The sequence below is a fragment of the Pseudophryne corroboree genome, chromosome 8, assembly GCF_028390025.1.
Source record: "Pseudophryne corroboree isolate aPseCor3 chromosome 8, aPseCor3.hap2, whole genome shotgun sequence".
NCBI lineage: Eukaryota > Metazoa > Chordata > Amphibia > Anura > Myobatrachidae > Pseudophryne > Pseudophryne corroboree.
Window position 1 is genome coordinate 78,733,826 of NC_086451.1, and position 25,806 is coordinate 78,759,631.

The window sequence follows — 25,806 nt, forward strand, 5'->3', positions numbered from 1 at the left end:
CATTTTCTGGGCATGCCAAAGTCAGCCACTGTGAATGCGCTGGCAGCTGGAGAGGCCCCGGCATCTTGGGAGATCTGCTCTGTGTGAGACAGCATAGACTTACTCAAAGGTTTGATGGGCGACCAATGTGCGTCTTAGCATATATTTACAATTGCGCAACTAGCAAAATTGCATATGCGAATGTATTGTGAATGAGGCCCTTTATCAGCACAATCTATAACCCCCAGATTCAGAGGTGGATGCAGCTGCAGGCGTGATTGTGACTTTAACCCAATGCTGCAGTCACGATCTTCCAACTGAGACACACACCATTGCTAATCCGCCACTGTGCCCTGTGGAGACACAGAATCTCCGTCGGAATATGGCCGCCGATGCCAGTGCAACTGCGATAAAGGATGCAGTCGCTGGCCGCAACCCATCCACGTCTCGTTAACCACCCCTCTGTTACTTCCCAGGATCACCCACTGAAACAGCCTCTTTCTGCAACAAAGGGGCCTAATTCATGTTTCTACACAAATGCACTTGTGATGCTCTAGGCCAGGCATTCCCAACCGCGGTCCTCAAGGCACACCAACAGTGCAGGTTTTAGTGATATCCAGGCTTCAGCACAGATGGTTAAATCAAAAAAACTGAGGTGCTAATTAAGTCACCTGTGTCCAAGCCTGGATATCACTAAAACCAGGACTGTTAGTGTGCCTTGAGGACCGCGGTTGGGAAACACTGCTCTAGGCTATGGAGCTGGTAATGTTAGCACGTGAAGCTGCCGCCCTGAAATTAAGAGACACCCACCAGAGCCATTGTAAACTCATATGCACTTGCGTACCCATTCACAACCTATACGCAAATACGGGGAACATCGGGGCTAAGGGTTGGTCTATGGCTACACAGACTGGATACAGCAGTAGGGACACAGGCGCCTGTACGCACCTCCAACTGCCACTTTCTGTCAATCGCTTTTCCATTAAATCCTTACTGCGAGTGAGATCACAGCGGCACCTTGGCGCATGTGCACTGTGATTACGGTACATGCGCAGTCTGACGATAACTGCTCCACTGCGTGATAATCGCCCATTACGTACAAACATGAATTAGGCCCTAAATTCGTTCTCTGTCCTTCAGCAATAAACCATCAGGACTATGGGGGTCATTCCGATCTGATCGTTCGCTTCAGTTTCTCACAGAGCAGCGATCGGGTCAGAACTGCGCATGCGCCGCAGTGCACCGGCGCATGCCATCCGTTGTTTCCTAGTGATCGCCTCTGGGGCTGAGGCGGTTGCTGGGTGGAAGGGGGCTGGGGGCGACGGCGTTAAGCCAGTGTTTAAGGGGCGCGGTCCGGCCAACGCAGGCGTGGCCAGACCGTTGGGGGAGAGGGCCACGGCAGCTGCGTGACATCACACGCAGCCGCTGCGGGCCGGGGAGCGACGAGTAGCTCCCGGCCAGCACGCTAAAGCTGCGCTGGTCGGGAGCTACTCTTGAAGTGCAAAGGCATCGCCGCTGTGCGTTGCCTTCGCACTTCTGCGGGGGGAGGGCGTCACTGACATGCGGGGCGGACAAGCCCTGTGCTCGCCATCCCCCCACATGTCAGTAGCACAGCTACGATCAACTCGGAATGACCCCCTATATACCATCGGTTGCATGCATCCAACATCACCACTGCCTCCACCTCAGGCCCAGAATGTGGGGCATTTTGGCAGATATCTGCATCCTATAATGACTGATCTATAAAGCCCGGTTCTGGCAAATCAATGCCATACAGCTGTGCTAGTCTGTGTGCCATACTTGGCATTCCAGGAAGCCCCCGGATTTTGGGGAGGTTCACCTAGGTTCCCAGGAGAATAGTGGAACCTCCTGTATCCCTTCTGCTTCCCTGGTTGATTAATTGCGAATCCTGGACCCCGTTGAGTGTGGATAGGGATGATCTGGCCGCAGTGGTCAGTACAACTACATGCAGGAAAGTGTATGCATTTGGTTTCACACATGGGGGGCAATTCCAAGTTGATCGCAGCAGGAAATTTTTTAGCAGTTGGGCAAAACCATGTGCACTGCAGGGGTGGACAGATATAACATGTGCAGAGAGAGAGAGATTTGGGTGTGGTGAGTTCTATCTGCAATCTAAATTGCAGTGTAAAAATAAAGCAGCCAGTATTTACGCTGCACAGAAACAAAATAACCCACCCAAATCTAACTCTCTCTGCAAATGTTATATCTGCCCCCCTGCAGTGCACATGGTTTTGCCCAACTGCTAAAAAAAATTCTGCTGCGATCAACTTGGAATTACCCCCATGGCCCACTTGCATTCAACAATGCCTCAGCCCCTAAGTGGTTAAAAGTGAGTTTCCCCTTAATTTATGGAATGGAATACACATTTCTGCAACGTTTACTAAATAAATTTATTTAAGTCATAAAAGTAATGGTTCTCAGTTCTTAAAGGTTGAATGCACAACCAATTAATTCAACCATTACTGATGTGAAAGTTCGCTTTGAATTTAGTTTGAAAAAACAACATTTTTCTGTCTTCTGCATGTGTCAGCCATTTTTTACCATCATCAGTGGTTTATTAGCACTGGCTTGGAATGTGGAATAATGCCTCACTCTAGTTTTTTTGTGTGTATATATATATATATATATATATATATATATATATATATATAAATAAACCAGAGGAGATCATCAGAGCTGAATCACAACCCAGGGCAGCAAAACATATTTGCCTGATGATATAATTATGTGTCTAAAAAGCACAGAATGGAATTTGGTACAAAAATACTTTTCACCATCCTTTCATAACACGGTATAAAAAGGAATAATATGCTGTAACCCATAGCAACTATTCAAATGTCAGATTCAGGGACACATGCATTAAGCCTTGGTGAGTGATAAAGTTGGGAGAGATAAACTACCAACCAATCAGCTACTGTCATTTTTCAAACACAGCCTGTAACATGGCAGTTATAAGCTGATTGGCTGGTACTTTATCTCTCTCTGAAGCTTAGTACATCTCTCCCACATACGGGACTACTCTCCAGGACATTAAAAATTACAGTGAGTGCTCCCAGAACTGCGCCATCATGACCCAGTACCCCGCAATTCGTGGCATTGAGCAGAAGAGGACGGGTCCATGATGACATGAATTGTACCCCTAGCATTTGGAGCTTGGGCCCCCTCTAAGGGAACTCCCCCAGAAAAGATCCCAACATTAGATGAGTACGATCCGATCGGTATTATGAATCACAGTCTAAAGGGGGAAAAAAGGGACAGGTTATATACATGAAATGACAGCCATGCTTTAAATAAGGTAGACAAGCCAGTGATACAGGAAACACCTGAGAAATGCAGACCACATACCATTGTAGACCTGTTCAGAGAACCTCTGCGACATCCACTGCTTTATTTTCCGCAACTCTCGGTCCATAGTGAACGTCTCGATGTCCAAGTGAGCCTGGTACAATATGGTTCCAGCCGGTGTCTCATAGATACCTAGTTATTTTTACAGTGAGGAGGGTGGGAGAGAGAGAAAGAAATATATTAGAAAGAAAAGAGTGAGGAGGGGGGGGGGGGGGGGGGGGAGAGAGGAGAAGAAGGAAAAAAAAAAAAAAAAAAGAGAGAAAAATGATACTTGAAGCCCAATTTCAATTTGCTTTCAAAATGACACCATTAATGAGGCCCGTGACAGCAAAAACTGCAGTCGGACCTCATTCACTCGCAGCTTGCAGCAAAGTGTATGTGTCATTACTTCCCTGCTGGGGGCAAAGACAGACCACTTCGCACCTTGTGGTGAAAATGTGCAGATTCCTCTTTTTTGAAGAGGCTGAAATGACAGGTTTCAGAAACTGATCGCTTCCCCGTCTCTAGCCCACTGGACTCCCGCAGAAAGGCTGTAATTAAAGCCGAGGAGAAGTAGAAGAGGCACGGTGGAGAAGGGCCTTTAAATAACAGTTCTCTTTGTACCCCCCTCCTTGCCTCACCCTCCCTTGCTTCCCCCTACTTCACTCTCACTTTCGCCCAAGCATAAGCTGTTAGGAAATAATACTATTTAAAAACAGGAATGATTTGAAGGCTGGTGGCTCACGGTGTGATTGAGAGCTATATAACAAGCAACAAAGCTGAAAGTATCTCTCCCGAGGATAACAGCTCATTTAGCTAAACGTCCATGTGCTTGGATAGGAGCCTAGTACAGTGACAGGTTAATTCTCCGGCTGTCAGAACAATGTTAAACTATGTTGGACACAAAACAACCTAAGTTGGTAGGTTCTGTACACTGAGCCAATATTAGCTGGAAAAGTGACTTTAAACCCATACAGAGAAAACATTGCCTTGCAGTGCTTGCCAGTATCTTAGCATTTCTTCAAACACTATGTTCTTTCATTGGCCGTGTCAGAAGAGAAGCCGACAAAGGGTGATGGGAAAGTTCTACAGCAATAAATGGAACTTTAAAACCATATGATGCAGTATTTGTCCACCCAGGTACATTTTAGGGTTGGCCCCTTTTTAACTCTGTCCTTGTGCCTAGTGGGGGGCGACTTAGCCTGGGAGGAACGGCCGCAAGTTGCCGGCATCCTGACCTTTTTGCTGGCGACTCGCAACCATCAACATCACAACATTTTCCTTTCACCTTTTATAGAGGTTGCTGGGCTACCATAACTTCGAGTGATGTGAGCAGCACGTCGCAACCTCACATGGCTCGGAATTAAACTGCCCCCTAGTGTTTTTGGGACAGAGTGAAAAAGTAGAGTGACCATTTTATCCCTTTTACATGGGACGCTCATGTATTACAGAGGTTCTGTGGCTGAATAAAACCAGCTGAAATGTAGGCTTGAAGTCAGCCAGCCACAGAACCTGTGTAATCCATGAGCGTCCCAGGTAAAAGGGATAATATGGTCACTCTAGAAAAAGGAAAGAGAGTTGGAGGACTAAACACAATTAACAGACTTACACCTGTCTCCATACAGTCACGGCAACCATTTTGTTAGCTACTGTATTCCGATATGCATGCATTGTGACATGACAGTAACATCAGGAACCTTTGTATATCGGTCACGAAATGTGCAAGTATTTTCACTGGGTTCTAGTCAGTGGTGCAAGTAGAAAAAAATTCTTACAGGCACTGTGTGCGCGCGCGCGCACCAAAAAAATGGGTGGGCCAAATGCCATATGGGGCGTGGCCAATGAAAATGTGGGCGTGATACACATATGGGGGAGGGGCAGATACACATATGACCCCACAGTGCCAGATACACGTTGCCCCACAGTGCCAGATATACATTGCCCCACAGTGCCAGATACACGAATGCCCCACAGTGCCAGATACACGAATGCCCCACAGTGCCAGATATACATTGCCCCCACAGTGCCAGATATACATTGCCCCCCACTTTGCCAGATATACATTGCCCCCCACAGTGCCAGATATACATTGCCCCCCACAGTGCCAGATATACATTGCCCACAACAGTGCCAGATATACATTGCCCACACAGTGCCAGATATACATTGCCCACAACAGTGCCAGATATACATTGCCCACAACAGTGCCAGATATACATTGCCCACAACAGTGCCAGATATACATTGCCCACAACAGTGCCAGATATACATTGCCCACAACAATGCCAGATATACATTGCCCCCCACAGTGCCAGATATACATTGCCCACAACATTGCCCACAACAGTGCCAGATATACATTGCCCGCCAGAGTGCCAGATATGCATTGCCCCCCACAGTGCCAGGTATACATTGCCCCCCACAGTGCCAGATATACATTGCCCGCCACAGTGCCAGGTATACATTGCCCCCCACCCCTTCCCTTCCCCTGCTCACCGCTGCTGCTGTCTTGTGTGAGGGGAGGAAAGCGCAGCCTGCGCCTCTCCTTCCCCTCAGTCTCCGGCGGGTGAGTTAAATATTCAGCGCCGATCCGTGAGCCAATCAAAGCTCCGTGAGCTCTGATTGGCTCACGGGCGGCGCTGATTTGAAAGACGACATTGAGGGGCAGGAGAGGCGCAGGCTGCGCTCTCCTCCCCTCACATCAGCGGTAGCAAGCGGTGGCCCGTCGGTGTGGGTACGGCGTACCCACGGTGAAATTCTTAAGGGTACGCCGTACCCACCCGTGCCCGCATACTTGCACCGCTGTCCGGCACTCTCCCCATTCCCCAACGGCAAATATTCTGCTCCCGTTCCCTCCAGAACAAGAGCGGTTCTTCCGTAAGATAGCTTCAAAAACAGACGGCACTGGGAGACTTTTAATCACAGTGCATAAAGTGCTTTTATATATATATATATATATATATATATATATATATATATATATATATATATATATATATATATAAAATAAACAGCTGCTCCGGCACTCCATATAGTCCAATACTGGACTAGTCTTGCTCTGGTGCCCTCCCCGACCGGGAACCGGTGGCATACAAGGAAAGAAGGTTACGCGTCTTTCACTTGTGACATCACTTTCGGATCCGCGGGGACGCGAGCAGCCGGGCGGAAGTCACGATGGGGCGGCCGGACGGACACGCTACAGCTGCAGGTTGGATGGGGACAGAGGGTAAGTGTTTGTACTGTCTATTTAAACATCTTTGTTTGGCACTTTTTGTTATCCTGAAGAAGGGGAACATGTCCCCGAAACGTTGATATGATTTGCACTATTTGCACTAATACATGAATGCTGTTACAAGTCTCTGAGTGCCGCCTCAATTCTTTCCTTATATATATATATATATATATATATATATATATATATATACACACACACATACACACGCATTATATATATACACGTACACACATATTAGGATAGTTATATTTAGTGCTGCAGCTGTACTTAAAATCACCATGTCCACTGTACAGCAGCACCAAATATAACTATCCTAATAAGTGTATGTGTGTGTATATATATATATATATATTATATACACTGCCCCATATATATATATATATATATATATATATATATATACACACACACACATATATATACATATATATATATATATATATATATATATATATATACACATACATACATACACACACACACACACACACACACACACACACACACACACACACACACACACACACACACACACACTGCCCCAGGCCGCTGACACTGTTTTACAGTATATATACATATATTTATATACTAAACTAGTACAGACAGTACACTGTCTGTACTGTACACTGTCTGTACTAGTCTAGTATATATACACTATTAAAACAGTGTCAGCAGCCTGGGGCAGTGTGTGTGTATATATATATATATATATATATATATACACAAATACACACACACACACACACACACACACACACACTGTTTATAAATTTACACTGAGTGTACCTCACTCAGTCAGTTAGGCTGCTAGCGCTCCAGCTCAACTACAAACTGTGCTGCGCCTAATGGTAATGGCTCCCCCTGAGTGTGTCTCTGCTACTCGCGCTGGCGCCGCTTCTCAAGCCTCCTCAGACCCGCCACGCCCAGCCAGCCCTCAGCCGCGGGAGCGTGATGACGTCATGATCACGCTCCCAGCAGGCTGAGAAGGGGAGGCGCCGATGCGGAGGCGCACAGCGGCAGCAGCGGGACCTGGGGAACACATCACAGTCCAGTGAGCGGCGCGGCCCGGCGGAGTGGGTACGGCGTACCCGCTGCAAAATTCTTAAGAGTACGCCGTACCCGCCCACTTGCAGGGCTGGTTCTAGTGACTAGTGATAGGCTGACTGTTATTAGAATTATTATTACCAGCTACAGAGCCGGCCATAAGCATAGGCAAACTAGGCAATTGCCTAGGGCATTTGATATGCCTAGGGGCATCAGCAGCTTCTGTTGATTAAAATGATATGTTGCATGCCTATATTCTGTGTGTAGCATTTCTTATGTAGATACAGCAACAGTCTCACACAATATATAGGCATGCTGCATATTACTTTAATCAGCAGAATCTGCTTGTGCATCCTAGCCACATAGCAATGCAAATAAGATGCATTTTCATAACAAAAAGGTGCCCGACGTTAGCATTGAGGCAAGATTTATGAGGACACATCTGTATCCAAGCAGAGGCAGAGGTCACAGTGTTAGTGGCAGTGTGAGTGCTGTGTGCATGTGAGTGGGTTGGTTGTGCAGTAGTGTTCGGAATATGTGTAAGGAGCATTATGTGTGTCATTATGTGTATATGGGCAATAATGTGTGGCATATGTGTAACAGGGTACTACTCTGTGTCATTATGTGTATAGGGGCACTAATAATGTGCAGCAAATGTGTAGGGGGCACTGTGTGTGTCATTATGTGTATAAGGGCATTAATAATGTGCAGCATATATGTAAGGGACATTATGTGTAAAAGGGCATTAATAAAGGTTGTCATAATGTATAAGGCGCATTATGTTTATAAGGACATTAATAATGTGTAAGGGGCATTACTGTGTGGAATTGTGTGTATAAATGCATTACTAGTGTGTGGCATTATGTGTATAAGGTGCTCTACTATGTGGTGTTGCGTATAGAAAGGGCACTACTGTGTCGTCTAATATGAATAAAGAGCAATAGGGTGTGGTGTGATGTGAATAAGGAGCAATTCAGTGTGATGTAATGTGAATAAGGGGCTCTACTGTGAGGAGTAATGTTTATAAGATAAAGTAATACTACTGTGGGATGTAATATGAATTATGGACACTATCGCATGATCAAATGTGAATAAAGTTGCAGTACTGTGTGGTGTAATTGGAATTGGGGTTACTATTGTGTGGCCATGCCCCTTGCAAGCAAAAACACACCCCTTTTTGGGCTGTGCGCCAAAAGTGCAAACTGTTCCTATTTAAAATATAGGGTGTACAAACACCAAAATAAGGACTGCTATGGGTGAGGGGTGATGGTGCTGGGAAAGAGGTGCAAGGTCAGAGGCGGAACCAGCGGTGGTGCTAGGGGGCACCAGCCAAAATCTTGCCTAGGGCATCATATTGGTTAGGGCCGGCTCTGACCAGCTATTTGTATGGGTCGGGTACAAAATCCTGGCAGTCAGAAGATCGACAGTGGGATTCTGACAGCCAGAATCCCGGTGAGATTTTTCACCTTAACCCTAACCCACCCCTCCCATTGCCTAAACCTAACCCCTGCCCTCCCCCCGCCGAACCTGACCTCCTCCACTCCCCCAGCCTAACCATAACCACACCTCCTGCAGCCTAACCCTGTCCCTAACCTCCCTCAGCCTAACCTTAACCTCCCCATTCCCCAGACTAACCCTAACCCCCCCCCCCCCCCCCACCCTAAATTCTCGCACATATCAACACTATCCCCAGTACTACCCTCTGAAACCGTCCGGACTGCGCTGTCTGTCTTCTGTCGGGATCCCAACTGCTGGTATCTTGACTGCATTCCATTTGTACAGTATAGCGCCTACAAACTCCTCAGTGCTTTAGGGAGAATTTTTAGTCACACACATCAGTCCCTGTCCCAGTAGAGACAGCCCCTATGGTTAGTTTTTGTAAGCACAGTGGGGGTCATTCCGACCCGTTCGCACGCAGCGGTTTGTCACTGCGGTGCGAACGGGTCCGGAATGCGCATGCGCGGTGGCCGCATTGCGCATGCACAACGTTGCCCGGTGACAGGGGTCGCCAGGTTACGTCGCGTCCTACGAAGAAAGCGGTCGCAGAGCCGACCGCAAGAAGATTGACAGGAAGAAGGCATTCCTGGGCGGATCCGGACCATTGGCTGCCGTTTTCGGGGAGTGGTAAGGAAAACGCAGGCGTGTCCAGGAGAACGGAGGGCGGATGTCTGACGTCAAAGCCGGCTCCAGCATCGCACAGGGTAAGTATGTCCAGGGCTAGTCTTGTTTTACTTGAATTTTTTTTTAGCTTAGCAGGGCTGCACAAGTGATCGCAGCCCTGCTAAGCTAAAATACACTCCCCCATAGGCGTGTACTAGTTGATCGCAGCAGCAGCAGCAAAAAGTTGCTGGATGCGATCAACTCGGAATGACCACCAGTAACCTACCGGTATGTATTTAGGGTGGGTAGAAACTAGAACCCAGTACTGTGATGCAACAATTCTAACTACTGTGTCACAAAGCTACCCAGTACTGTGATGCAGCAATTCTAACCACTGTGTCGCCAAGCTACCCGCTCCACAAAATGGCTGACTGCACTTTGTGTATGTGGTGGGAGTTCTTAGTTAATGCAGAAGTGTCTTGGTATGGATTGGAATTTTAGAAAGAGTAACTGACAGCACTTCTAAATGCTAGCGCTCATCTTCGGCTGAAATTCCTATACTAATATCCTTCTGCTCAATGGCCAACATTTTAGACTATGCCATTGTATATGTGTGTGGATGGTGTAACGTTTCTGTAAGGCATATAGGCCCTCATTCCGAGTTGTTCGCTCGGTAATTTTCTTCGCATCGCAGCGATTTTCCGCTAATTGCGCATGCGCAATGTTCGCACTGCGCCAAGTAAATTTGCTATGCAGTTAGGTATTTTACTCACGACATCACAAGGTTTTTTCTTCGTTCTGGTGATCGTAATGTGATTGACAGGAAGTGGGTGTTTCTGGGCGGAAACAGGCCGTTTTATGGGTGTGTGTGAAAAAACGCTGCCGTTTCTGGGAAAAACGCGGGAGTGTCTGAAGAAACGGAGGAGTGTCTGGGCGAACGCTGGGTGTGTTTGTGACGTCAAACCAGGAACGAAACTGACTGAACTGATCGCAGATGCCGAGTACGTCTGGAGCTACTCAGAAGCTGCTAAGAAGTGTCTATTCGCAATTCTGCTAATCTTTCGTTCGCAATTTTACTATGCTAAGATTCACTCCCAGTAGGCGGCGGCTTAGCGTGTGCAAAGCTGCTAAAAGCAGCTAGCGAGCGAACAACTCGGAATGAGGGCCATAAAGTGGAAGAGGAAATGCACAGACACTCGCCATTAGGCCTGAGTTGGTGAAATATGCAACATAGGCTCTGACCAGGTGTCAGAATCTGGTATGCGAGTGTCTCCGAACCAGTGTCAGAGTTATGAGGAGTATGATTAATGGAGTATTGAACACGAGACGGTCTGATGCAATTCCTTTGCATCATTGAATACAATGGGCCTAATTCAGATCATGCGGGGGGACGCCCAGCACAGGGCTAGTCCGCCCTGCATGTCTGGCTCTGCCCCCCGCACAGGTGCAAAAGCATTGCACGGCGGCGATGCTTTTGCACCCGGCGAGTAGCTCCCTGCCTTTGCAGCTCCTGTCAGGGAGCTACCCGCCAAGTCCTAGGTTGCAGCGGTCTGGACACGTTCTAACGCCGTTGGCACGCCCCCTCCCACCCCGTGACTGCCTCTGTCTGTCAGGCAGAGGCGATCGCAGCCCTGAGAAGCTTTTAACATCTCACTGGGCTCCTGGGGTGCGCACGCACAGTGTGGCCGTGCGCACTCCACAAAGAAATTCAGACTGTGATCCCAGTCTGAATTACCCCCAAAGTCCTGCTGGAACCTCGAACTGGATTGACTGAAGGCTTGGAGGGTATCAGGAGAAGTACAGCGGAGAACTAAAACTAGCTGGCGAAGACAGAGAGCAGGGGCATGGAGTCTAACCCACCAGGGACCCCCACCAGGGAATTTGATCTTTGGTGCACGCGACAAGCAGGTCGCGGACCCCTGTCTCGGTCTCTTGGATCTAGCACTAAATGAACTGAGGAATTAAGCTTGCAGTCTATATTCCAGAGACTGAAAATTATGGAATAGAGATCAAACTGGAACCTATGGTATTTAGTATCAGATTGGAACCAATGGTAACAGGTGTCGGATTGGAACCAATGGTAACTGGTATCAGACTGGAACCAATGGTATCATGTATCGGACTAGAACCGATATTTCAAGTTAGCTACAGAGATCTGGACTGAAATCAGGGTGATTTCTAGACAGTTCAGAGATGTAGTCAGGAATCAGTGATGTCGACTGGATACTCTGAGGAGTGCAGGCACAAGGCTCCAAATAGGACTCAAAGTGCTTTACAATTGTCTTTACAGCTGAAAATACAAAACCAGCTCAACAGGATATATTAGTGAAATGCTTGAGTAAATAGGTAAGTCTTTAGTCTATTTTTGAAGGATTATAGAGCGGTGGCTTCTCGCACTGTGCGGGGAAAAAAGTTCCATAGAGTCGGAGCCATAAAGTTGAAAGCTTGACCCCCAGATGAATTCAGGAGGATTCTAGGTACTGTTAGTAGACCTTCATCTCCAGATCACAGTAATCGAGCGGGACAGTATGGAATCAGAAGCTGCTTCAAGTACCTTGGGCCCAGGTCATGTAGGGCTTTGAAAGTGACTAAGCCAGTGAAAATATGTCGCTATTTTACAGGCAGCCAGTGAAGGGAGTAGGTGTTATGTGGATGGAACGGGTCTGGTTCGTTTATAGTCTGGCAGCTGCATTTTGTGCCAGCTGCAAAAGACCAAGTTGACGACGTCCAAGCTGACAATCCAGCTGGAACTAGATCATGAGACATGTTATCTCCGTAACCAGCATCCTGCCCACTGAACTAATTTTCTGCACCCCGATACTACTGTATCCAGCCATAGAAATCACAGTCGCAATGCGAGCCGTGTGCTCCCGGACACCCGGAACGTGCCGGAACCTTACCAACGGACCTCACCAACGTGGTCTGACTCTGAGGTCTCTCATAGGAGACACCAGGGTGGCATTGAGTCACTTTGAAAGTCATTGTCGTATTATTTTACACGACTAATTTACCATTTGCCCATCTAAAATGTTTTATTTAAGCTAAATTGTTTACATTTATGTTTGTTTGTAAACATGAGACACCCGAGAAGCTTCAACTGATGAGGGCTATATTCATGTGTATCCGAAGAAGGAGACAAAAGACAACTCCATCCAAAAATGTCTATTAAAAAAGCAAAAAGTAACACAATGTGTACCCAAGATTTGATATGAAGCAAGACTGGCAGTGGAGGACATCAGTAAGATAACTAGGCCACTGGCAAAGACAAGGACTTGATGAACTAAAAATTCTACTCAGCTGCGTCGCAACGTCATGATGTCACCCTTGCTGCACTTCACTGCAAGAACATCATGGAGGTTCCATGGTAGAGCCCAGAGCAAGGTGCGTGGAGCAAAAGGTAAGGCTGGGGTCATTTATGGAGAGCATTTTTCTGTGTCAGTAGTTATGGCCCTCGGGAGGCATGGCTATTGACCCTGTCAAACCAAGGTGCCCTGATCTTTTTGAATTGCAGAGTAAGCCTGGGCAGATAATTTCATGATGACTAAGGGAAGCATTCATCAACAAGCGTCAATGATATACAGCAAATCCATTGGGTACATTTCCAATTGTCAATAAAAGAAGTTATGTTGTTTAATAATAATAATAATAATAATAATAATTTTATTTATAGTTAACTAGATTAAAACAGCAGCCAATCTTTATGATAAATACAAAGGTGTTGTTTTATAGACTGCACGTATTTGGCCAAAGCCATAGGTTACGATGATGGACCTAAGGCCTAACTAAGATATAGGTATGTTTCCTTAATTCTCCTCCTCCGTCCACTGGCTGAAGTCCACGGAGATAGCGAGACTTTGTTTAATTTTGTACTCCTAGACTATCCAACAGAGATTTCTATTTGTCGTTGACCTGCTTGACATCTGGAGAGCCTATTAAAGCCTGTTGTTGTCTCAAGACCTCTCATGCTAAGCCAGCCGCAAAACTGGCTTCCAGGGCGTGGAGGTGAAGACCTTCCCATTTTAAGTGTCTCCAAATTACTCGCTCCAGAGTCCCCCTGAAACCGTGTGTTAAGATAAACTGGCAAGAAAGAGAGACTGGGCAGTGTGACAAATAGATTTCCAGGCAGCATATTGTACAATGACAACTGAAGTATAGAAGCTACAATAAGAAATCCTGATTAAGTGTTGGAACAATGGATAGGGTTAATGCTGTAGTCAATGTTAAAGTGTGTTTTATGGAAGCTGAATCATATTTAAAAAAAAAGGGATATTCTTCATATGGGCAAGTGAGAGAGAGATCGGTTTAAAGAGCACAAAAAATATTTGTCAAACCACATTCTCCTATACAATAAAGAGTTTTAATTTAGATCCTGACCAACTGTACACAGGCCAGGCATTGTGGTGACTTCTTTGTAAAGGGATTGTCTGTTGCATCTACCGATGACAAGAAAAGTCTATAGAGAAAATGTAATTATTGGTCAGGTAGACAATGACAAGACTATATAGAAGATAAAAAAAATGCAAGAGTAAGACAAGATACTTATTATGCCAGTCTAGTACCAAAACATTTCCATTCATCTGCTTTAACCCAGAGGAAACAATAAGCTCCACTTAAGTAAAGTTTTAAGAAAATGGAAACAAATGGGTATGATGAAAACGCACGGATATGAAGGACAACAGTTTCTGATGGTTTGTTAAAGCCTTTGCAGTCTATGCAATTAATGAGAGTGATCATCTATATGAGAAGCAGTCCGCATCGGCTGGTGCGAGGTGGGATTTGATATGAAACCTCTTCCTATCTTTTCTACTATATTTTTCCAGCTAGAACTTAGAACAGATATAGGATACACTTGGAGTAGAGATAACAGGCAAGAAGTCTATGGTGCAATCATAGGGGGGGTTGGACTGGCGGAGTCCTGGCTTTACGAGGGGGTGTATAATACGTTTCTGGATGCAAAAAAAGTATTATATTTACAAGCAAAGTGAACATAACATTTTTTCAAAGTATTCACCAGAGGATGCAAATTTGCATGCGCTCAAACCACTTGGTGAAGCAGCTGGACCAGCCCGAAGCATGTATGTCTTCTACATGCTACATGAAGGTCTCTACTGCAGCTTCCAGTGACATAAACAAATTTGCTTGATTTGTGGGAACACAAAGAAGTCACAGGGGCAAGGTCTGGACTGTACCAAGCTCCTGGATGCATTCAAGGACCAGAAAATCAACCACTTTCCTGGACTTGTGGACAGGTGCATTGTCATAATGGAGAAGGGCACCATAAGCGTGAATTAATCTACGGCACCTGGAAATGGCTTCCGTCACTAGTGATAGGCACTGGTTGGTGCACCAGTCCTCAGTGACGGTGCACTACTCGAAGAGTGGTACGGTAGCTATATGACCAATCTTGGCCACAAAAACAGCCAACATCTGCTTGGCCATATTGCACTCACATCGGAATTCTGTGGTGGTGCTCCTCCAACTGCGGTCCACTGGGCTGGCTATTTGGTCTCAAGGATCACACTATAGATCCAGGATTCATCGCCACTGATGATCTCCCATACAGAGTTTCAGGGACTGCCATCAAACCTAGTACCAAGTCACCAGAGCCTCCGTCTGCTCAGCTGATGGGACACCCAGCGTGCAGAAGCCTTGCTCAGGCCAAGGTTTTCGTGAGCTATCAAGCAGATGGATCCTGATGTGATGCCTATCTCCTTCTCTAATTAGGTCACTGTCACCCTGGTGTCCACCTCAACTATGGCCTACATGGCAGCAACGTTGTTCTCGGTAATGGTGGACACAGGTCGGCTGCAGCACTCATCTTCTTCCAGGGACCATCTCCCACGCCAAAATTCTGCAAACCACTCAAACACAGTGGTTTGGTATGGTGCTTGATCCCCTAAAGCAGCTCAGTCAGTCAAAACCCTCCTGCTGTCGCAGTGCACTCTTGTAGTTGTAGAATATCATTGGTCTCCAGTGGCATCTGTTGAGCTCCATAATCAGTCTGCGAAGGAGGTGAACATGCTGACTTCTTCGGTGTGCAGTGCTGCTTATATATGGTTCTGTGCCTTGACATTCCACAGGAACTTAAGTCAGAGATTACAGTTCACAACCAGACAATCAAATTGTGTCTACTCAACTTATGCACTGAACAACCAGAAACTTATTGCACACCCCTTGTATAAAGAGAATGAGTGAGCAGAGTTGGAAGGATTTCTGTGGATTCCACAAGCAGAGAGTACACATGGATGGTTTTCTGCAATCACATGACAAAGTAAGAGCCACAGAAAAGAGTGAAAATGCAGGGTTTATGGCTGAGCAAAATGTAACAAATTGTCCTAAATACGAGTGCACCACACTAGTGGCAATTGGCAATGGCTAAATCACAGTGTCTAATGTAAAACCTCAGTCTTAACTAAGTTTGCCCCGGAATGTAGTGATAGACATTGGCACAGTAGGTGGCCCAAGAACTAGCCTTATCAGACTCGAGCAGACCATAAAGATGGACAAGACGGGAATCATTGGTCAAACAGATATGGCAGAGATTTGGAAGGACCGGCCCCGTTTCCATGTCACATGCAAAACAAGCAGGATCAAGAACAAGGTCATAATTCTCAAACACAACCTGTTCCCCAGGCACCAGACAGAAGACTGAGCCCTCGGTAGTGACAGGAGCACCTAAAATAGTGCTCAGCTGGGCAAGCCTAAAGGAAGGTAGGCAGAGGAACAGTACATGAAACAGCAGAAATGGAAGAACAGGTTTGTATCTTACTTTCACTGAAATCTGTAAGGTAGCCAGCTTTTTACCATGTAGACAAATCAGAAAGGGATTCTGGGAAATGTGATTAAATGATCGCCATACAAAAATAAATAAATATATTATTGTTATTTGTCAACATTTTTTTTATCCCCACTTCCATATAGAATTCCCATTTGAGACTCGCAGCAGGCATATTTTTATATTTTCTTTGCTGTGACAGATGTCTACAGCTAAAAGGCAGCAGAGGCGCTGTGAGGCAAGAAGGGGGCACCGTTGCTATGAAAGGGTGCCATCAAGCTGACACTCCACTGAGATTACCCACATTCAACCTGCTTGAAGACTAAGGAGCTCAGGCAGTGTTCGAGAAACTGAGGCACATTTAGATGTGCACTGGAACAGGTGCTGTAATAACATATGTGAATGGCACCTGATTTACGTTCAGCCCGGGAAATAAACAAAAGTGATTCAAGTAGGGGATGGGAGCTACGTTCTATGTTAATGTGTGGTGGTGGTGGTGGTGTGGAAATAGTTTTTTTGAAGAATTGCAACGTTAAAGATGTGCAGGGTCAATGCAAACCATTCACATGCACAACTGTTACATAGTTGTGTGAGATACTCTGCAACCATGCCAATATCACATTAGTGCCATAGAAGCTGCAGCCTCTTGCTTCTCAAATTAAATTGTCCATCTCATGTTGCAGACTTTGAGTTCTTAAGCTGGGTGCACGGGATGTGGTCAATAAACCGCCTGCCACGATCCCGGCATTCAGGATCCCGATGCCGGAATCCCGACACATGTAAAAGCAGACGTCTGGAATCCCGACACAAGCCCGGTATTCCCTCTCGGGTGGTGGTCCACGCCACCACACGAAGGGGAATAGAATAGTGCGGTGAGCAAAGCTCGCCGCCGGGCCGAAGCGTGTCGAGCGCAGCGAGCCCGCGAGGTGACCCGCTGCCTGGATTTGGGCTGTTGGAATTCTGGCGTCGGTCTCCTGACCGCCGGGATCCCATACTGAATCCGGGTGCACACCTAAGCGATATAGGAACCCAGCAAAGCAATGTAATGATCTATCGCATCCCAGTCTACACTACACTATCCCCTGTCTGATGACGCAATATATCGTGACATGCTTAATGTAACAACACAGCGTCGTCTGCGGCATTGTCCCATCTCATGTGGAGCACATCATGGATCTAAAGATATATCGTATAACTAGCTTTAGACAAGCAATAGGAAACCTGGTCAGCATAAGACAACATAGAAGGGTGACATCCTGTTCTAGAAAAAGTCATTAACCAAATGCAAGGCAAAGAAACGGGGCTCGGTGTGGGATCACATGACCAACACCGGCATCCCGACATTGAGAATGCCACAGAGAATGGGATAATTCATTTACCGCTCCCCTGTTCCTTACCCTAACCAGCATGGGGTGGCGGCTAGGGCTAAGACTTCAGGGGTGACGGCCAGGCCTAAGACTCGAGGGGGTGGTGGCTACGGCTACCCCCCACACCCCCAGGCCTTAACACTAACAATGACCCAGATACTTACCTTCAGGATGTCGGCGGTGATGTTCCGGCACCAGGATTCGGAGTGCTGTCGGGATTCAGACGTTGGTCACATGACCCCTGGGATGCTAGATGCATCCCAAGAAATTAATGTAATTCAGTTGCCAGGGAGGAAAATTAGTACTGAGACCAGGTACGCAGAAGTTCAGAGTAGGCTCATATCAAGCTACAGGCCCATCCAGGACTGGGTTGGTTGACTGAATTGGGGAATGCAGTCACGGAAAACCATGGAAAACACCCCCTTCCCTCCATTAATAAGGGACTGCAATACTTGGCAATAAAGAATGCTGGTTTAATATTTTGAGTGCGCATCCTTCCCAACATGCATCATTTATTATTTGCAGATGGTCAAGTGCATCAAAAACACCAGCATGTCAAAGTTTTCTCTAAGCTGGTTATATGCCAACTATTAGGAAAACAGATCATTTGCTCTGTATAATAGGGAGCCGAGCTAGTTCCCAGTGACGATGGAGGCTTGGTATATGAATATGAGGTTGGTATAGTCAGTAGAGGGAGAGAAATAGGTGGTTTCTAATGCTGTACATGCAAAGACTTAATAGCTCTAAATATAGCCAGAAAGAACACGTGTCTCTTCCTCGGGTGCCATCATTGTGACAGCAGTGATTGGCACCTCCGCCTTTCATGCAATAGCTTGCCTCCTCTGCCAGTGTATGGCGATAATCACAGACATATATATATATATATATATATATATATATAGCCTTGATGTTTGTTTGTTTTTTGTTCTTGATATGCCAATAAAGCCAAATTGCTCCTATTTTTTATTTGGAATTTCACCAATTTAAATTTTACATTTGAGTGTATGATTATTTATGGTACTGCAGTCTTGGGAAGGTGTGCATGCCTAAAAAGGGCATGATCTTGTTGGGAAAGGAGCATGGCCACACAATAGTACCCCCACTTCAAATTGCACCACACAATAGTGTCTCTTACTCCTAGTACGCAACTCACTATAGCTCCTTATTAACGTTATGCTACACCGTAGTCCCCCAAACACATTATGCCCACAATAGTAGTGCCCCTTGCACATAGTAGTGCCTGACCCCACCGAGGAGGTGTACTGCCACCTGTCGCTAGGGAATAGAATCAAATAGTAGTGGCAGTACCTGGTGTGGTCCCCTGGGCAGTTCCTCAAGCTTTTGGAACTAACACTCACAAGAAACTACTTCCTGTTCGACGGTAAGTTCTTTCGCCAAACAAGTGGGTGTGCGATGGGGAGTAACGTATCGCCATCATTTGCAAATGTGTTCATGCTGCAGGAGGAGCAGGAAATGTTCTTCAACAATCGGGAGGCTGCTAAATACATCATTAAGTACTGCAGGTACATAGATGATGTGTTCATCTTATGGTCGGGGGGTCCGGATCAGTTCAACAAACTTATCACCTCCATCAATAGCAGGGACTCACCCATCAGGGTTACGACACAAAGTAGCCATGAGGCTCTCAATTACTTGGATGTCTGGGTATCCATTAAAGGGAATAAGATCAGCACTGGAGTGTACTACAAACCTACAGATAAGAATACACTATTAAGAAGCAATAGCCACCACCCCAGGGCTCTAAAGAAAGGGCTGCCCAAGTCGCAGCTCATCAGAGCAGCCAGAATTACCAGCGAAACATCCGATGTTGAGGGAGCTCTAAACAAAGTGGTGACGCGCTTTATGGAGAGGGGGTACGACAGAAGAGAGCTATTAGAATGTAAACGGGCGGTCTCTGAGATACCGAGAACAAGGTTATTGGAACAACGACATAGGGAGGACACCCAAGTCATACCGTTTGTCACTAAATACAACACATCGAGTCCGGTGGTACCCAGAGCACTCAAGGCTCTCTGGCCCATTGTTGCAACGGACAAGAATTTGCCAACATTCCGGCAAAAGAGACCGCAGGCATGCTATACTCGCAGTAAGAATATCAAGGACATGGTGGTGCATACGGACGTCACGGGGTTCGACAGAATAATGCCAGTATCCACGTTTCTTACCAAGGCCCCGGGCTGTTACAAGTGCCTGGGATGTGATACATGCAAGTACATGAGTACGGGCAGCTCATTTACTTCATGCTCTTCAGGCAAATCCTTTAAGATAAACCATGTCCTCACTTGCACAACAACGTATGTAGTATACGTAATAGCGTGCCCATGCCAGCTCCAATACGTGGGCAAAACCATACGTACCTTCAGAGAGCGTTTTGCCATGCATAAATCTTCAATCAAAGCTGCACTAACTGGAAAACCCACGGATCAGCCAGTGGCGAAACATTTCAAGGAGATGGGTCATGCACTGAAGGATATGAACTTTTCCCTTATCGATCATGTCCCCAGAAGGATGAGAGGGGGGGATAGACATGGACAATTATTACGCATGGAGGCTAAATGGATGTTCAAATTGGACACCATAAGGCCGAAAGGCCTTAATGAGATGATACAGTGGAATGTATTGTAGCCTGTTACCACCCCCGATGCATAATAGTCCTGCCCCATGCTCATAGAAGTCTGTGTGTGCCTATAAGTTTGAGTACATGTATCTGGGGAGCATTTGGCCATGATTGAACCTCTTTATTATTGTTTGCCATCTCTGTATGTTTATAGCATGATAAAACAGGACAAAAGTCTCAGTGCTCATCAGGCTCATCACTACACATAGAGCCTGTTTTTAATATAGCTTTTTTTTCTCACCAATACACCAGTGCGGCGCAAGCAGTGAACAACCCGGAAGTCAGTCCCCAGTGTAACGCCGGGTTTCCATGGGAACGCAACGTGTCGGAGACAGAGGACACGGAGGCGTCCCAGTTCCCTTGGCAACACAGGAGGCTGACGGCGGCCGGGGGGGGAAACTGCGCGGCGCACTGATGACGTCATCTCACTGGAGACGGCCGGGTGAGACGCACAGTCCACCGGCAGCCACGATGCTTCCCGCCAATGGGTCCTCTTCACTGCACAATATAAGGTACTGTAATATGTTTGTTTTGCACTTGTGGTTCACCTTGACAAAGGGGCGGATGTGCCCCGAAACGTTGGCCTGAATAATTTGTAACATGGAATAAATTTTGCACGTTTTTTTACCTACTATGAGTCTCTGAGTGCCGCTGCATATTTGGGACAATTATATATATATATATATATATATATATATATATATATATATATATAGCCTTGATGTTTGTTTGTTTTTTGTTCTTGATATGCCAATAAAGCCAAATTGCTCCTATTTTTTATTTGGAATTTCACCAATTTAAATTTTACATTTGAGTGTATGATTATTTATGGTACTGCAGTCTTGGGAAGGTGTGCATGCCTAAAAAGGGCATGATCTTGTTGGGAAAGGAGCATGGCCACACAATAGTACCCCCACTTCAAATTGCACCACACAATAGTGTCTCTTACTCCTAGTACGCAACTCACTATAGCTCCTTATTAACGTTATGCTACACCGTAGTCCCCCAAACACATTATGCCCACAATAGTAGTGCCCCTTGCACATAGTAGTGCCTGACCCCACCGAGGAGGTGTACTGCCACCTGTCGCTAGGGAATAGAATCAAATAGTAGTGGCAGTACCTGGTGTGGTCCCCTGGGCAGTGCAGGCCCGGAGACTCGCACAGCACGTAGGATCAACTGTTACTGGTGTCGGTGTCCGTCACCGCACCGCACTACAGTGAAAAAGCTCCAAATAAACTACAGCTCCAAGGCCTGCTGGGAGCTGTAGCTTATTTGGAACTTCATTGTAGTGCAGTACGGTGCCGGACACCGGCGCCATTAACAGTCGCTGCTGTGCAAGTCTCTGGGCCAGGCACTGCCCAGGGGAGCACACCAGGTACTGCCACTACTATTTTATTCAACTCCCTAGCTGCGGGTGGCACCACCAGGTGGCGTCTCCTCCTCCGCCGGCTCCTTAGAGAGTACCATCCTGGCCAAGGGGTAGATACGCCCCAGTAGAGTCTGATATTATCAGGGCCATGGATAGTTCCCAAAGAGTCTGGAAATGACAGTTCACAAAGGGGAAACAGACACACCTCTCAGCGTTTGCTCATAGCTAATAGTACAGACTTATAGCATACAACTATGTGCTTCCTATGCGTTTGCCTTAGACTTGCCTTAAGTGCAATGCAGCAAACAAACAACATTTAGGGTAATATGCCATACAAAAAATACAACTAATCTTGGACTAACGTTTATTTCCATACACTAAAAAAAATATTGAAATTATGTGTATACGGTATGGAGTATTTCCACCTAATTCGTCAGATTTCTACCTTGGTTACAAAAATAAGATTTTACTCACCGGTAAATCTATTTCTCGTAGTCCGTAGTGGATGCTGGGGACTCCGTAAGGACCATGGGGAATAGACGGGCTCCGCAGAAGACTGGGCACTCTAAGAAAGATTTAGTACTACTGGTGTGCACTGGCTCCTCCCTCTATGCCCCTCCTCCAGACCTCAGTTAAGGAAACTGTGCCCGGAAGAGCTGACATTAGAAGAAAAGGATTTTGGAATCCCGGGTAAGACTCATACCAGCCACACCAATCACACCGTATAACTTGTGATAACATACCCAGTTAACAGTATGAACAACAACAAAGCATCAACCACGGATGCCAACATAACATAACCCTTTATTAAGCAATAACTATATACACGTATTGCAGAAAGTCCGCACTTGGGACGGGCGCCCAGCATCCACTACGGACTACGAGAAATAGATTTACCGGTGAGTAAAATCTTATTTTCTCTAACGTCCTAGTGGATGCTGGGGACTCCGTAAGGACCATGGGGATTATACCAAAGCTCCCAAACGGGCGGGAGAGTGCGGATGACTCTGCAGCACCGAATGGGCAAACACAAGGTCCTCCTCAGCCAGGGTATCAAACTTGTAGAATTTTGCAAAGGTGTTTGAACCCGACCAAGTAGCTGCTCGGCAAAGCTGTAATGCCGAGACCCCTCGGGCAGCCGCCCAAGAAGAGCCCACTTTCCTTGTGGAATGGGCTTTAATCGATTTTGGATGCGGCAATCCCGCTGCAGAATGAGCCTGCTGAATCGTGTTACAGATCCAGCGAGCAATAGTTTGCTTTGAAGCAGGCGCACCCAGCTTGTTGGATGCATACAGGATAAACAGCGAGTCAGTTTTCCTGACTCCAGCCGTTCTGGCCACATAAATCTTCAAAGCCCTGACTACATCAAGCAACTTGGAATCCTCCAAGTCACGAGTAGCCGTAGACACCACAATAGGTTGGTTCAAATGAAAAGATGACACCACCTTCGGCAGAAATTGTGGACGAGTCCGTAATTCTGCCCTGTCCACATGGAAAACCAAATAGGGGCTTTTACATGACAAAGCCGCCAATTCTGACACACGCCTAGCCGAAGCTAAGGCCAATAGCATGACCACCTTCCACGTGAGATACTTTAGCTCCACGGTCTTAAGTGGCTCAAACCAGTGGGATTTCAGGAAACCCAACACCACGTTGAGATCCCAAGGTGCCACTGGTGGCACAAAAGGGGGCTGAATATGCAGCACTCCCTTAACAAACGTCTGAACCTCAGGAAGGGAAGCCAGTTCTTTTTGAAAGAAAATGGATAGGGCTGAAATCTGGACCTTTATGGACCCCAACTTCAAGCCCATAGACACTCCAGACTGTAGGAAGTGCAGGAACCGGCCCAGCTGGAATTCCTCTGTAGGGGCCTTCCTGGCCTCACACCAAGCAACATATTTTCGCAATATACGGTGATAGTGTTTTGCTGTCACGTCCTTCCTAGCCTTTATTAGCGTAGGAATAACTTCATCCGGAATGCCTTTTTCTGCTAGGATCCGGCGTTCAACCGCCATGCCGTCAAACACAGCCGCGGTAAGTCTTGGAACAGACAGGGCCCCTGTTGCAACAGGTCCTGTCTGAGAGGCAGAGGCCATGGGTCCTCTTTGAGCATTCCTTGCAGTTCCGGGTACCAAGTCCTTCTTGGCCAATCCGGAACATTGAGTATTGTTCTCACTCCTCTTTTTCTTACGATTCTCAGCACCTTGGGTATGAGAGGAAGAGGAGGAAATACATAGACCGACTGGAACACCCACGGTGTCACTAGTGCGTCCACAGCTATCGCCTGAGGGTCCCTTGACCTGGCGCAATACCTTTTTAGCTTTTTGTTGAGGCGGGATGCCATCATGTCCACCTGTGGCAGTTCACATCGATTTGTAATCTGCGTGAAGACTTCTTGATGAAGTCCCCACTCTCCCGGGTGGAGGTCGTGCCTGCTGAGGAAGTCTGCTTCCCAGTTGTCCACTCCCGGAATGAACACTGCTGACAGTGCTTGCACGTGATTCTCCGCCCAACGAAGAATCCTGGTGGCTTCCGCCATCGCCACCCTGCTTCTTGTGCCGCCCTGGCGGTTTACATGAGCCACTGCGGTGATGTTGTCTGACTGAATCAGCACCGGTTGGTTGCGAAGCAGAGGCTCCGCTTGAGTCAGGGCGTTGTATATGGCCCTTAGTTCCAGGATATTTATGTGCAGACAAGCCTCCTGACTTGACCACAACCCTTGGAAGTTTCTTCCCTGAGTGACTGCCCCCCATCCACGGAGGCTCGCATCCGTGGTCACCAGGACCCAGTCCTGTATGCCAAACCTGCGGCCCTCGAGAAGGTGAGCACACTGCAGCCACCACAGAAGAGACACCCTGGCCCTGGGGGATAGGGTGATCAGCCGATGCATCTGAAGATGCGATCCGGACCACTTGTCCAACAGATCCCACTGAAAGATCCTCGCATGGAACCTGCCGAAGGGAATGGCTTCGTATGATGCCACCATCTTTCCCAGGACTCGCGTGCAGTGATGCACCGACACCTGTTTCGGTTTTAAGAGGTCTCTGACTAGAGTCACGAGCTCCTGAGCCTTCTCCGCCGGGAGAAACACCTTCTTCTGGTCTGTGTCCAGAATCATGCCCAGAAAGAGCAGACGCGTCGTAGGAATCAGCTGCGACTTTGGGATATTCAGAATCCAGCCGTGCTGTTGTAACACTTCCTGAGAGTGTGCTACGCTGATCAGCAACTGCTCTCTGGACCTCGCCTTTATGAGGAGATCGTCCAAGTATGGGATAATTGTGACTCCTTGCTTTCGAAGGAGCACCATCATTTCCGCCATTACCTTGGTAAATATTCTCGGTGCCGTGGAGAGCCCAAATGACAGCGTCTGGAATTGGTAATGACAGTCCAGACTGCGTAGGTCATATAATATGGCCGAAAGCAACATAAACTCACCGGCTGGGCCTGCTGCACGCCTCTTGATGCATCACTCTGGCACGGAAGGGGTTACAGTTTTTGTGGGAGGAACGTAAGGTAAAATGTCTGGATTGTGATTGGCTGGATTCTGCATAGGGGCCGGTCTGACATACATATAGTCTTCAGACCCAGGATATCCTGCCTCTTCCAGCGTTTTCCGTGACCAGTACAACTGCTGGTAAGTAATTATTACTATAACTACATTGCTCTATTCTATTTCTCCCTACCTTCTCCTCAGCTTATCTCTCTGTAGTTCTCTTTCCTACCCTGTTATTCCCTTCTCCTTTCCACTCCTCCTGCTCTTTTTATTTCCCTTCTCTTTTTATTTCATATATACCCAGACACCGGCGCAGCGCGGTCCTCCCTGCTCGGCCCTTGACTCCTATACGGTGCGGCTCAGCCAGGGCGGGCATGCTGCGGCTGGTATGGGGAGGCACCTGGCGACGCGGCCGGGCTCGGCCGTCTGCTCGTGCTCCCTTACGCCCACGCTCTCTG

At 47.0% G+C, this 25,806-nt stretch overlaps 1 protein-coding gene across 3 annotated transcripts in view; it reads right to left on the minus strand.

The window, feature by feature from the left end:
• Positions 1–25,806, minus strand: part of ASS1 (argininosuccinate synthase 1) — a 215,048-nt gene that overhangs the window by 18,538 nt on the left and 170,704 nt on the right. For all 3 annotated transcript variants that reach the window (XM_063936716.1, XM_063936715.1, XM_063936717.1), the window contains exon 13: positions 3,346–3,477. In XM_063936716.1, coding sequence (XP_063792786.1) covers positions 3,346–3,477 — 132 coding nt within the window. The remainder of the gene's footprint in view (positions 1–3,345; positions 3,478–25,806) is intronic.